The sequence below is a fragment of the Lonchura striata genome, chromosome 36, assembly GCF_050655825.1.
Source record: "Lonchura striata isolate lonStrDom1 chromosome 36, ASM5065582v1, whole genome shotgun sequence".
NCBI lineage: Eukaryota > Metazoa > Chordata > Aves > Passeriformes > Estrildidae > Lonchura > Lonchura striata.
In genome coordinates this window covers 8,849,365-8,863,803 of record NC_140738.1, presented here as the reverse complement: position 1 = coordinate 8,863,803, position 14,439 = coordinate 8,849,365, and the positions used below count along the sequence as shown (strand labels likewise).

Here is a 14,439-nt window from a genome sequence, read left to right as displayed (position 1 = left end):
CCCAGGCCTAGACACAGAGCCTGGTTCCCAAGTTCTGTTCCCAGGTCAGACACAGCCTGATTCTGAAGTCTTAAACAGAGGTTTTTTGAAACAAGTATTCCATAGACTCATGGCCTTGTTCCAACAACCATTCTCCAAAAATTATGACATTTCATGACTCACTGGAACCAAAGGGGCCATTGTGATACTGTATAACCGAGGGGTCATTGTAGCATGACATGGTCTCATGGAATCAAGGGGATCACAGTGACAATGTGGGGCTCCATAAGGGGCCATGGGGCTCCATAAGGGGCTGTGGGGCACCATGAGACCATGGAGCCATTCTGACTGTGGAACCAAGGACACCATTGTTACACTATGGGGCATCATGGTACCAAGGACATTGTGAACCAGTGGGTGAACCCACAGAGACTATGGTGACACTTCAAGGGCCATTGTGGAACTGCAGGGCCTCATGGAACCAATGAGACCATTGCGACATGGCCCAGCCTCATGGGAGCAGGGGGCCTTGTGACACTGTGGGGCCTTGCAGAACTGAGGGGCCGTGGTGACCCTGTGTGGCACCATGGAACCCAGGAGAGCTCTGTGACCCTGCAGGACTCCGTGGCACTGAGGACTCATGTAACAGTGAGGAGCCCAATGGAACCAAGGATCCATTCCATACTGCAGGGCTTCATGGAACCAAGGTGCCAGTGTGACACTGCGGAACCAAAAGAGACCATTGTGACACTGTGGGGCTCCATGGAACCAATGAGACCATTCTGACACTCCAAGTCCCCATGGAACCAAGGGGCCATTGTGACACCACAGGGCCTCACAGAACCAAGGCAACCACTGTGACACTGCCAGGTCTCATGGAAGCAAGGGGCCATTGTGACACTGCTTCCCCATGGAAGCAAGGGGCCACTGTAACACATCCAGGCCTGGTGGATCCAAGGGGCCATTGTGATCCTGGGGAACCTAACAGAACCAAGGAGCCATTTTGAGACTTTGTGACCTCATGGAACCAAGGGGCCATTGTGGCATTTTCCCATGGAACCAAGGAAACCATTTTGACACTTCAAGGCCTCATGGAAGCAAGGGGTCATTGTGCCACTGTGGACCAAGGAGACCATTGTGATATCACTGGGCCTCATGGAAACAAAGATCTGTTGCGATCCTACAGGCCTTCATGGAACCAAGGGTAAATTGTGATGATGCAGGGCCCCAAGGATCCAAGAAAATGGAACAGGTCTGGCTGGCTGGGCCTCTGTGGGGCTGCATGACTGATCCAAGTGACCTTGGCATGTTGAGGGTTGTTTCTCCTCTGTCCCTGAAACCCTAGAGTTCCATGCTTTCCTTCCTGTGGAAAAGAATTGTCTTTCTCCTCCAGTTATTCATGGCTGAAATTAGAATTACTCCTCCAAATTTGATTATATCCAAGGATTATTCCCATGTCAAACCTGCCAGGACAGACAGCTCTGGCTGGCCTTGGCCTCTTGGGGGCCACCTCTCATCTTCCTTCAAAACACTGGGGGCCTGTGCTTTTCTTCCCATGGAAGAAACCATCGTTCAAGTCCAGGCATCCATAGCCAAAATTGAGAATCTGCCTCCAAAATTCCTTATATACATGGACAGCTCCCAGACAAAACCTGCCAGGACTGTCCAGGTTCTGTTGGCTTCCTGAGGGCCAACTCTCATCTGCCATTCAAATACTGGGGCTCTGTACTTTCCTTCCTATGGAAAAGAACTGTCCTTATCCAGGCAGCCATAGACAAAAGTGGGGTTTGGCCTCCCATATTTTGTCTGCCCAAGGGTTCCTCCCTGAAAACAGGTCTGGCTGCCCTGGCCTCCTTGGGGCTGCCTTTAATCAGCCTTTGAAACACTGGGACTGCATCCTTTCCTTCCTGTAGAGAACTGTCATTCCTGTCCAGGAACCCAGAGCTGAAATGGAATTCCAACCCTAAAACTCCCCATATATCCAAAGGCTGCTTTCAGACAGAAGCTGCAGGTACAGACAGGTCAGGCTTGCCTTGGTCACTGGTGACAGCTTCTCATCTGCCTTCAAAGCCCTAGGGCTCTGTGGTTTCCTTCCTGAAGAAAATAACTGTCCCTCTTGTCCAGGCATTTTTGGCCTCAGGCACTTGACCACTCTACAGGGACACAGGATCTCTGTGCTCAGTGGGGTGGAGATTGAGGAGAGCAGAGGAGAGCCCTGGGAGGGACTGAAGGGTGATTTCAGAGATGGTGGATCCTTCTGACATAGCAGAGAACAGCCAGAAAAAGAAAGAATTAATGCAAAGAAAGCTGGAGAGGCCCAGACTGGACACAAGGAGAAAGGAATTTCCCTCCCAGGGCAGGGCTGTGGTGCAGCACGTCCCCAGCAGGAGCCTGGAGCAGCCCAAGGCTTTGTGTGGCCAGGCAGGGACAGCAGGAGGCAGAGCTGCCAGCAAAGGAAGGGCCAGCGAGGTGGGGCAGCCGGGGGTGACGACAGCCTGCAGGGACAGAGGCGCAGGGCAGGGACACCGTGGGACAGCCTGGGCTGTAGAGGGCTCAGGGATGTGCAGCAGCTGCAAGGCCCTGACAGAGCCAACCTGTGCAGCCCTTTGGCCATGGCTGCTGGCCCTGGGCCTGAGGCCACCAGGGGACAAGTGACCCTTGCAGCCCTGGGGCCTCAGTGCCTCCTTGTCCCTGCTCAGCAGCCTGGCAGGGGCCGCCCCATGGTCCTGCCCTTGGCGCTGCACATCCCCACATGCCAGTGCCCATCCCGGGAAGAGCCCTGAGCACTGAGGGAGGGACAGGATCTGCCTTGCCAGGGGCTGGGGCTCAGGCCTGGGCCCTTTGCATTCCTGAAACACATCCAGGTTTGCTCAGCACCAGAGACACCTTTCCCTGGCTTGTCCCCAGCTGTTAGCTCTGCCTCCAGCATTATGTTCTACTTGGGGACACTTTCTCAGTCGTGTCCCTCAGTGGGACCCATTAAAAGTCCAAGAAACTTCAGTGTTTCAATCTCACTTTGAGTTTTGAGAAGTTTTTTGAGCACACTCTCTGGGACTGAGACTAATGAAAACAACAGCAGCCCCTGAGAGGGTCATTAAAATCCTTGTGCTGTGTCTGTGCTGCTGAGCTGGGCCGGGCTCCTGGCACAGAGGGTGATCCTGGCAACCAAGCAGAGCTTCAAAAGCACATTTCTCTTGCTGAGCAGCTCTTCTGCCAGCCCAGCAGGGCTGGGGCACTGCCTGCAGCCAGCCCGGGCACAGCACAGAGGCACAGAGAGCTTCAATCAGTCAGGGCTGGGAAGGGGCTGAGAAGTGCCTGGGGCAGAATCACTGCCAGCCCTTGGCACAGGAACCTCTGGCTGCAGGACAATGCAGCTGCAGCTCCTGGAGAGATCTGCTAAAGCTGGAACATCCCAATGCCCACAGACCCTGTGAGTATAACTCTGAGTATTTCTGGTGCAGGGCAGGTGAAAATACTCATGAAGCTCTGACATGGTGAGGGTTTCTTATCATTCATAGAATTTTCCCAAGACAAAGATTTTGATAAAAAGGAGGAAATATCCTAAGACTTTTTATTCACTTTCCTATTATTGGAGAGTGGCAGGGAAGGGGGATAAATATTAATGGTGGATTATGAATTTTGACAAGTGCATGAGACATTAGAACTGTTATTTTAGTGATCAATAGGTTCAAAAGAGATCCCTAATGTGCTTGCAGCCACTCTGCCCATGGACAGCACCAGCATCACCTTTGCTGGAGCCATCTGGCTCAGTCTGAGCTGTCCTTTCTCCAAGCTGCAAACAGAACCTGCCCCCAGCCAGTGCCCTGCAAACAGGCAGGGTTCTGTCAGGCCAAGGAGAGTGCACAGAGATTTGGGGTCTGGGAGTGCTGGCACAGAGAGATCAGGCACAAGGAAACAGCTGCAGGAGGAAAATCTCCAGGAAGCAGAGAGAAGATCAGGGAAGGAGAGAAAACAAAACCCAGAAATGCTGAGGCAGGGAGAGTTTAGAGATGTCCAGAGGATCCCCTCCAGTGCAGCCCCTCCCTCTGAACAAGCCCCCTCCCTCCTGTGCCCCAGCCAAGCCTCTGCCCTCAGGGCCGGGGCTCCAAGACGTGCAGCCCCTCCTGTGCAGGCAGAGCTGCAGCAGAGCCGTGGGGCAGCTCTGCAGCCCCGGGCCCAGTTCCCTCTGCAGAGCACAGGGCTGGGAGCAGCTGCCCGGCACTGGGGGCTCTGGCAGGGCACAGCTGGCTCAGGGTGACACAGCTGTCCCCAGTGCCCGGCTCTGGGCAATGCTGGCAGTGCAGCCAGGGAAGGAGCTGCACCTCCCTTCATCCAGTGCCATCAGAGGGACACTTGGAAGTGTCCCTGAGATTTCAGTCCAAGCTGGGAGCTTCAATGCAGGGTGCCAACCTGTCTTAGAGCATCTCTGAGTTATAAGATTGATGGGGAAAGGTAGAGGTGTTGTGACACTGAAAATGCTTTAGGGTTGGCTATAAATGTGGAGCCGAGCTGTGGTGGATCCATCTGCTCTTACCTGTACCTCCATGGGAGTATGAACATCCTTCAAGTGAGAAAGATGAAAGCCCAGAGAAGCTCCAAACAGAATGAAAAATAATCTTCTCTTAGTCTCCACTCATCATCTTTCCTCAGAAAATTCACTGTGTTCTTCAATGGGAAGGAGATATGCTGAGGGTTTCTGATATCCAAGAATACCAGGAGAAACATGGGGGCAGCATAAGAAGAAAACCTCAAAGCTCTTAAATACAGAAGTGTATACATCTGTGTTACAGAGGAGGGTGTATGGGAAATGGCTTTAACTTTTGTTACAGGCATCTCCTCTAACTCTTCACTGTTCCTTTCTCCATGAACAGGTGCCCATGGGCAGCCATAGCAAATGTCCAACAGCAGCTCCATCAGCCACTTCCTCCTGCTGGCACTGGCAGACACACGGCAGCTGCAGCTCCTGCACTTCTGCCTCTTCCTGGGCATCTCCCTGGCTGCCCTCCTGGGCAACGGCCTCATCATCAGCACCGTAGCCTGCGGCCACCACCTGCACACGCCCATGTTCTTCTTCCTGCTCAACCTGGCCCTCAGCGACCTGGGCTCCATCTGCACCACTGTCCCCAAAGCCATGCACAATTCCCTCTGGGACACCAGAACCATCTCCTACACAGGATGTGCTGCACAGCTCTTTTTCTTCATGTTCTTCATCTCAGCAGAGTATTTCCTCCTGACCATCATGTGCTACGACCGCTACGTGTCCATCTGCAAACCCCTGCACTACGGGACCCTCCTGGGCAGCAGAGCTTGTGCCCACATGGCAGCAGCTGCCTGGGCCAGTGCCTTTCTCTATTCACTGCTGCACACAGCCAATACATTTTCCCTGCCCCTGTGCCATGACAATGCCCTGGGCCAGTTCTTCTGTGAAATCCCAGAGATCCTCAAGCTCTCCTGCTCCAAATCCTACCTAAAGGAAGTTGGGCTTCTTGTGTTTTCCATTTCTTTACTATTTGGTTGTTTTGTATTCATTGTTTTCTCCTATGTGCAGATCTTCAGGGCCGTGCTGAGGATCCCCTCTGAGCAGGGACGGCACAAAGCCTTTTCCACCTGCCTCCCTCACCTGGCCGTGATCTCCCTGTTTGTCAGCACTGGCACAGTTGCCTACCTGAAGCCCCCCTCGATGTCCTCCCCATCCCTGGATCTGGCCCTGTCAGTTCTGTACTCGGTGGTGCCTCCAGCCCTGAACCCCCTCATCTACAGCCTGAGAAACCAGGAGCTCAAGGCTGCAGTGAGGAGACTGAGGACTGGATGCTATCAGAAACATTAAACTGCTGAAAATTTTGCCAAATCACTTGTAGTAAAAGTATTTTTTTGATACTTCTTGTTGGTTTCATTTTGGAGGTCCTTTTTCTTTGTTTTACTTTCTTAATCTTGTCAACAAGAAAAGTCATTCCTTTTGCCATTTTTAATTTTGTTTCTCTCCATCTTCACTGTGCCCAAAGACTGTGTCAATGAGGGGCTGTATTCTCGGTGGCTTTAAAGGAACTAAAGGATGTTCCAGCACAGTTTTCTGCAGAGATGCCCTTTTGTTGCCTTCTCTGGAGCTGCAGCAGCAATGTCTGTGTGCAGAGCTGGGGCAGATCAGTGCTGGCACAGCAGCTGTGCCCAGGAGCAGCAGCACTTGGTGCTGCCAGTGCTGCTCCCGTGGCCCTGCCCCGCTGCCCTGGTGGCCCTGGTGTTGCTGCAGGGCCTGAGTGCTCTCGGGGCCGGGCACAGTCCTGGGGGTGGCAGTGCCGGGGCTGCAGCAGGGACAGGCCATGGGCACTGCTGGGGCAGCGCTGACGCCTCAGGCCAGGGCCTGGGGGCTCCAGGCTCCTTGCCCAGGCTCTCTCAAGAACACGGCCAGGCCAATGCTCAGCACAGAAAACCCCTGTGAGCAGCCCCAGGCTGGCCGTGGGCAGGCTGGGGGCAAACAGCACGGCTGGTGCTCTGCAAGGGCCTGGGGGAGACGGGAAGGAGCAGCAGAGCAGGGGCTGATCCATCCCCAGTGCGCTGCACAGCCCAGGGCAGCGTCCCAGAGCGTCCTCATGGAGCTGCCAACAACATCCACCCTCTGCAGCCCTGGCCTCTCCCCAGCTCACAGAGGTGCCGCATCCTTGCAGGCACAGACACGGCAGCACTGGCTCAGCAGCCCCTGTTTGCATTCCACACAGCAGGCGGGAGCACCCCCATGCTGGGGCTGTGGGGACATGGACCTGAGGCAGCACAAATGCCATCAGCCCCTGGGGCCAGGAAGGGCTGGGGGACACCAGGGAAACCACTCAGCTTTTTCCTGGCCTCTGCAGTCAGTCAGAGAGTTTGTTCTCATCAGCTGGGAGTTTCCTGTCCCACTGCAGACGCTGCTGCTCAGAGCCACGGCTGCCTGGCAGCCACCCCCACACTGCCCTGACCATTTCCTTGGCTTCCCCTTTGCTTTCTTTACTCTTCCTGATACAAATTTCTTCCTGTTGTCCACCCCTATTCCCTCCCCTGCAAACAGCCCATCCCTGTTTGCCCTTTCCTCTCTGGCCCCACTCCCCATTGCGGTTCCTGACTTGGCACCATGGGAACGTCCCTTGGGGAGCAGGATCATCCCACAAGTGCTGCAGGAATTGTCTGCAGGCTCCTGCAGTGCCTGGTGCTGCTCCCTTGCCAGAGGCACCCCAGGCCAGGGGGGCACATCTGGGCTGCTGTGTCTGGCTCTGGGGCTCCCTGTTCTGGGAGGTGAGGAGGAGCTGCAGAGGCTCTGCAGGACTGACAGGATGGGCTTTGGGGCTGTGAGGAGAAGCTGAGGGACCTGGACTGCTGGAGCTTCTGAAGAGGAGGCCCAGGGCTCCTTCTGCAACTTCTCCAAGGGTGGTTTCAGAGAATCCCAGAATCAGCAAGGTTGGAAAAGACCTTGGAGATCATCAAGTTCAACCTGTGCCCTGACACTGCCTTGTCTCCTTTGATGGTTTTCTTCTTCAGAATGAACAACCACAACTCACAGTTCCATGCGGCACCACAGTGTCACAATTGTTCCCTCAGTTCCCAGAGTCCTTGCAATGGAACAATGGCCTCTTGATTCCATTGTCCCCAGGCTCTCCCAAGGGTCTCCTTGGTCCCTCAGTGTCACAATGGTCCCTTGGTTCCACAAGGCCCTGCAGGGTCACAGTGGCCTCTGTGGTCCCACCAGGACCCAGACTGTCACAATGCACTCCTTGCTTCCATTCAGCCCCACAGTGTCACAATGTCCCCATGGCTCTGTGGTGCCATGTCAGACACAGTGTCACCATGGTCCTCTTAGTGCCACCAGGCCCCGCAGTGTCACAGTGGCCCCTTGCTTCCCCAGGGCCCTGCAGTGTCACGATCATCAGAGAATCAACCAGGCTGGAAAAGACCTTGGAGAGCATCAAGTCCAGCCTGGGACCCAACACCATCTTATCAACCAGACCATGGCACTGATTGCCACATCCAGTCTTTCCTGAAACACTTCCAGGGACAGTGACTCACCCACCTCCCTGGGCAGCCCATTCCAATGCCCAATCCCCCTTTGTGTGAAGAATATTTCCTGATGTCCAGCCTGAACATCCCCTGGTGCAGCTGAAGGCTGTGTCCTCTAGTCCTGTCCCTGTTACCTGGGAAAATAGCCTGACCCCCACCTGGCTGCACCCTCCTGTCAGGAAATTGTAGAGAGTGATGAGGTCTCCCCTGAGCTTCCTCTTCTCATGGATAAACAATCCCAGCTCCCTCAGCCACTCTTGTGTTCCAGACCCTGCACCAGCCTTATTGCCCTTCTCTGAATACGCTCCAACTCCTCCATGTCCTTCCTAAATTGGAGGGCCAGAACTAGACGCAGCACTCGAGGTGCTGACCAAGCACTGATGAGCACAGGGGAAGAATCACTGCCCTGGTCCTGCTGGCCACACCATTCCTGATTGATAGGAGTGCAAAGGGTTGCATGAGGGAAATGGTGGGGAGGGAGTTGGGCCAAATTGTTATTCATTGTCAGTGAAACATTCAAACTACATTAGAAGCTCCTGTGGGTCAATATTAATTGGACATTGTTGATACCAATATATAAACAGGAACAGAAAAAAGGACAAAAAATTCTCTCTGCATTATTTTCAGTATAGCATATTCACTTCTGAAATCTGCCTCATTAAACACAGAAGAATTGAAGACTTAAATTATTCCCACAAACTTCTCTGTTTTATGCATTTGTACAAATGTTTAGAGCTTTTGTTGTACTAAATTCCTGAACTAAAGAGCTCAAGAAAGAAGAGGCCTCTGGAATAGTAAAATTCATCAACAACCTCCAAGTGGCTGAGGATCCATCCCCATCAGAGCAGCAATGAGCAGAAATGGGCACAGCTTTGTGGCTGCCCCAGCTCTGGGATGGGCCCTGGGCCTGGAGCAGGAGCAGCTCTGGAGGGCCCCAGGGCCGGGGCTCTTGTGCTGGCCTGGGCAGATGGGATGGCAGGAGGGGCTGCAGAGCTCTCAGCACCTCAGGCAGAGGGGAGCAGGGCAGCCAGGGAGCTCCTTTGGCCTTGGCCAAGCCCCTTCCCCCATGGTGGGGCTGAGTCCTGGCTGAGCTGCAGCTGCTGCTGTGCCCTTGGCAGGGGCTGAGGCCGTGGGGCAGTGCCCAGAGCAGCCTGGGCTGAGCAGAGCTGTGGGGCCAGAGCCGGCTGGGCTGTGCTGGGGAGAGGCCCTTGGTGCTGCCCAGAGCTCAGGGCAGCTGGCAGAGCTGGCAGGGAGCTGGGCTGGGCTGGGAGAGCCTGGCACAGAAACCATCAGTGTCCATCTCAGCCTGGCTGAGCGGGCAGGGGCAGGAAAATCATCCAAGGTCCACAAGTTCTCTGTGTGGGAGCTGAGCTTGTGACCCCCTGAGCCCTCCCAAGGGCTGGGGCTGTGCCTCCAGCTCCAGAGGAGATGTGACAGATGGGAGCAGAGACAAATAATTCCTGCTGGATTCTTTATTGTGTTTGTTTATACAGGTGGCCTGGATCCATATGTAGACGAGGTGTTTTGTGTCAGATAACACTGGGAGAGTGATAAGAGTAATATTTCTTTGCTGAAAATTATCTTTCACACATAATGCACAATGAGAAAAAAAAATACACATTTTATCAGAAGAGCATCTGAATTTTTAGAGGATGAGAGACTCATTGATGTTCCAGCTGCCAAACCTGTTCAAATATTTTTCTCAAGTCTTCCCTGAGATGAGCGGTGACCACCAGAGGCCAAGGCCAGCCAGAGCTGTCTGTCCTGGTGGCTTTTTCCTGGGAGAACCCTTGCATATAGGGAATTTTTCAGGGGGAGTATAAATTTTGGCTGTGGACACCTGGAAAAAATTGATGGTTCTTTTCTATAGGAAGGAAAGCACAGATCCCCAGTTCTCCAGGGGATGATGACAGGTGGCCCTCAATGTTCCAAGATCAGCTGGACCTGTCAGGTGGCCCCTGTGTCATGGTTTGACACTGGCACAATGCCAGCATCCCCATGAAAATGCAACCCCACAAATGACTGCTGTGAAATGCAATCAGGAACAGAGCAGTGTAGGCGAAAGCTCAATAACAAAGGAGAAAATTTATTAAACTACTACTCCTATAAAATTAAAAAAGCAAGAAAAATTAAATCCAAAATTAAAACCTTCCAAAACACTCCTTCTTGCTCCCCCCAGTTCCAACAAACCACAGTGAGACACAACTTGGACCCCAGTCAGGTTCCCACCCTTCAGAGGATCAATACTCAGTCCATCGAGGGAAAGAGGAGTCTCTCCTGTGCCATAGACCCCCAAGAAACACAGCTGCCATCTCTTGTGTTTCCATGTCACACATGGCACCACCCGGAGAGAATCTGCCAGTGTGACACTCTCCTTTCCATGTCACAGTGCTCTCACCACCATGCATGGACAGACTGCTCTTAGGATTTTTCTTTTCAAGGATGCTTTGCCAAGTGGAAAAAAAAAAAACCAAAAAAAAAACCACAGTTCTGTTTTTCATTTTTGGGACTGCAGTCCCGTCCCATTTCCCCCTGGGGCTGAAGGTCCAAGAACAGAGATCTTCTCTTCTTCTTCTCTGAAGACAGGGGGCATCACCACAACCCTCCTCAGCTCTTCTCTATTCACTCCACTCCTGTTTATTCTCAGCTGCTGAAGCAGGTCTCTTGCCTCATCATGAATCCTCCTAAAATACAGTTTCTCTCTTGGAGGAGAAAATTGGTTCAGTCTATGGCTAACAAGAGAAAGTCCAGCCAAAAAACACTCCATCATCTCCTGCCACCTAGAATTTCTCCTTCTTACATCTCAGGCCCCAGACTGTCTCTTATCTTCTCTTTCAAATCGAGGAGGAATATATTTCCCAAAGCTTTCATCATCCAAGAAGGGGTTAAAAGTCCAAATTCCCCGGCCAGCTGGCCAGGCTCTCTGCCCAGACCTCCAGCTCCCCCGCTGGGCACCTCCTGCTCCCCTTCCCGCTCTTGCTGTCTCTTTCTCTCTCTCTCTCCGCAGAGACTCTGGAGGGGGAACGCAGACATCCCAGATTTCTCCACCCTTCCATCTGCAGGGGGCCAGCCCGGTTCCATCCCCTCCACCCTTCGGACTTACCTCAGTCAGGCCGTGGGGCTTCTCCTCCCCACCCAGCCACGGGCTGGGCAGGAGAGAGGCTGCACTGCGCCCTGACCAGAACCAGAGAGAGCGAGTTCTCCTGGAAATTCTGCTTTTAACCCCTCTGTGTTCTCAGAGGTGTGTCCAGCCTCAATTGGTCACCCCAAGTGCCAATATCCAACCCCAATCACTGACTGGCTTGACCCTCTTCCTTCTGTGTTAAACCACAACACACTCCCAGGGTCTGGAATTCCAGTTCCTGTCCAGGAAAAAATGTTCCTGCCTTTGAATTTCCTTCCTATTATTTCAACAAATTATAATAAAATTATACATCAATAAATTAGAATAAAAAATTAAATAGGAAAAAAATGAAATATAAGTATTTCAGCTCTTAATACAATACTCCAACAATGATTTAACCCAAAACAACAATAACTATTAATGTAACATTACCAATAAATATAAATAAATAACTTATATACCAAGAAATACCTTTTGAAAGTTTCAACTCATTATCTAATAGACTTTAGATAAAAAATATCCAAAAAATATAAGATACAATCTAACACACCTTAGTAAACAATTCAAATTACAAATTTACTAAACACAAAAAACCACACAACTATAATTTCTCATACATTTTAAGAAAATAATTAAACTTTAATAACATCCTTAACTACTCTAAAAAATTTAAATTATTTTAAAAAATTAATTGCAGATGGGTGGTTTTATTTGGATATTATTTTTTTGATTGTTTGGGCTAGATGGTTTTAAAAAAGGGATTTTTATAGGAGTTTAATCAGCTCAGGTGTCACTCTGCAAACAGAACTGACTGAAAATGAATGGGACAGGAATCAGTAAGTCTGAACGTTTTATTTGCTATCAAATACATCCCAGAAACCCAGCCCCACACAATCCCCATCCCACCGCTTCAAATTGGAATCCCACTTCTACGAATCTCCTCCAACCCCATCTCACGCTGGCAGCTGTGGAATTGAATGAGCTTTGTGTGGGACTGAGTTTTTTTGAGGTGGAAACAAGCAATTTGAGGTGGGACTGTGCCGCGCTCCCGCCCCGGTTCCCTTTGTCTCAGCCCCGGCTAGCTCTTGTGGGGCGAGGGCGGGCGATGGAGGCACCCTCCGCCGCTCCCAGCTGGGGTTTGGAGAGTGCCTTTGTGGGTTCCGGGCAGCGCTAGCAAGCCTCGCGGTGGTAGATGAAGAGCGGATCCTACTGGGGGCTAAGTCCGAGTTTATTGTAGCCCAACGGGGCCAAATATCCTAGAACGGTGCCAGCCAACAGGAACAAGCACAAGGTGCTTGCACTGGCTTATAAACTGTAAGGGAGGGGTATCCAACGACCAATGGGGATAGGGCTAGGGGGTGGCTCCGGGATGGGGGGATATGGTGGGGTCCAATGGGGGAAGGATATGGGGGGAGCCCCAGGTCCTCGCCCAATCACCCGGTGCCCTGAGTAGAAGCTTCTGGATGGATGGGAAGGGGCACTGAGTGATAGACAAGGCACCCGGGGGGGGGTAAAATGCCTCTTTCAGGGTGATGGATAGATACTGGAAAGGCGGGAAGGGAGGACAAGGCGGGAAAACTGGGGATAAACCAAGTTGCACACAGGGGTACAAAGGAATAAACCAATACATAATACAGGGATAATAAAACATACAAATAACGCAACTCCACAGGACTGTGCCTTTAAAGGTTAAAATTCAGTTGTTTTCAGTGGGATTGAGTGGATTTGTGGTTACAGAACCATCCCTCTTGGCTTTTGAAATTCAGAGAGGTGGAGAACACTGCCCAAAATCACCCCAGAACCCACAAATCCTCCAGAGGTTGAGTTCAGACTGTTCAGGGAGGGTGCAGCTGCCGGTGGCAGGATCAAATGAGACGGGTCTTGGTTCCAGAATCCATTTCTTACCCCCCGAAAGACAGGGTAAAGGCAGGGCCGTGGGGTTTGTATAGGGTATCCCAGGGGTGGAGTTTGGGTTTGGGTCAAGGGAGGAATTACTGGCAACACAAGAAGGGTGAGATCAAACTCCTGCCTCTTAGCAACAGGGGCACTCCCCACAGAATGCGTCCCCAAATCCTAAATTCCCCCTCAGACTCCTGTAAAATGGTGCGACTTCCGATATTTTTGATCAATTTCTTTAATTTAACCCTGCTTTGGCTGTGTTTAAAGAATAAAGATGAATCAGAGGAAAATTAGGGCCAAATCAAAAGGAGAAGCAGCAAGGTTTGTTCCCAACATTGATCACAGGGAATGTGGGTCACCAGACCTGTGCCCAGTGTGGGTCCTGCAGTGGGGGATGGAGCTGGAGCAGAGCACAAAGCTTTTCCTGCAGTTGGGGTACTGGCAGGGTTGCCCTTACCGATGCCTCCGTTGGTGTTTGGTTAAGTCAGAGCTCTGGGTGAAGCTCTTCCCACACTGGGGACACTTGTAGGGCCTCTCCCCGGTGTGGATGCGCCGGTGCTTGACAAGTGTGGAGTTGTGCTTGAAGCCCTTCCCGCAGTCGGGGCAGCGGAAGGGCCTCTCATCTGTGTGAATGCGCTGGTGTTTGAGGAGATCAGAGCTGGTGTGAAACCTCTTCTGACACTCAGGACACTCATAGGGCCTCTCCCCAGTGTGGATGCGTTGGTGGATGATGAGTTCTGAGTTCCAACCAAAGCCCTTCCCACACTCCCCACACTCGTAGGGCCATTCCCCTGTGTGGATCATCTGGTGGCGGATCAGGTTGTTGCTCTTCCTGAAGCTCTTCCCACACTCCAAGCACTTGTAGGGCTTCTCCCCATCATGAAGCTTCTCAGGGACCACCAGCTTCGAGCTCTGGCTGAAGCTCTGCCCACCTTCCTGGCCCAGAGTGGGTCTTTCCTCCTCAGAGCATCCTGGGCTGGGTTTGCAGACCCTCCTCCTGTGGTGTCGCTGGGGCTTTTCCTCCCTGTTGGATTCCTGTGCTGTGGAGCCGCTCAAAACACCCTCTTCCACCAGGTTCTGCCGTGGGGATTTGTCCTCTCTGGTCTCCATCCTCAGCTTCTTGTCTGGGGTAAGAAAGACAAGGAGAGGACAGGATTTACCTCAGTGCCAGAGGGAAGGGCAAGGAGATCCCCCCAGTGCGTCCCTGGCAGGAGGGCACCGGCAGCGGGGCTGTCCTGCAGCCGGGGGCCGTGCTGAGCTGGGAGATGGAGCAGGAGAGAGGGAGAAAGGGGCACTGACTTCCTCCTCACCTGCCTCGGTGTCCCAGGGCATCTTCCTCTTCCTCATAGCCTTCTCCATCTGGCAAAGGGTTGGGGATGGGAAAATCTGTTTTGGGAAGAAAACAAGGGATAAGC

The 14,439-nt window shown here is 52.4% G+C and overlaps 1 protein-coding gene and 1 pseudogene across 1 annotated transcript in view; one reads left to right on the top strand and one right to left on the bottom strand.

Annotated features, from left to right (window-relative positions):
• Positions 1-357: 357 nt before the first annotated feature.
• On the top strand, positions 358-5,856 carry LOC146764116 (olfactory receptor 14C36-like; annotated as a pseudogene).
• A 7,621-nt stretch (positions 5,857-13,477) lies between these two features.
• LOC144248632 (uncharacterized) overlaps positions 13,478-14,439 on the bottom strand; it is a 60,004-nt gene continuing 59,042 nt past the window's right edge. The window contains exon 12 of the mRNA XM_085565450.1: positions 13,478-13,956. Within this exon, the coding sequence (XP_085421576.1) occupies positions 13,478-13,956 (479 nt within the window). The remainder of the gene's footprint in view (positions 13,957-14,439) is intronic.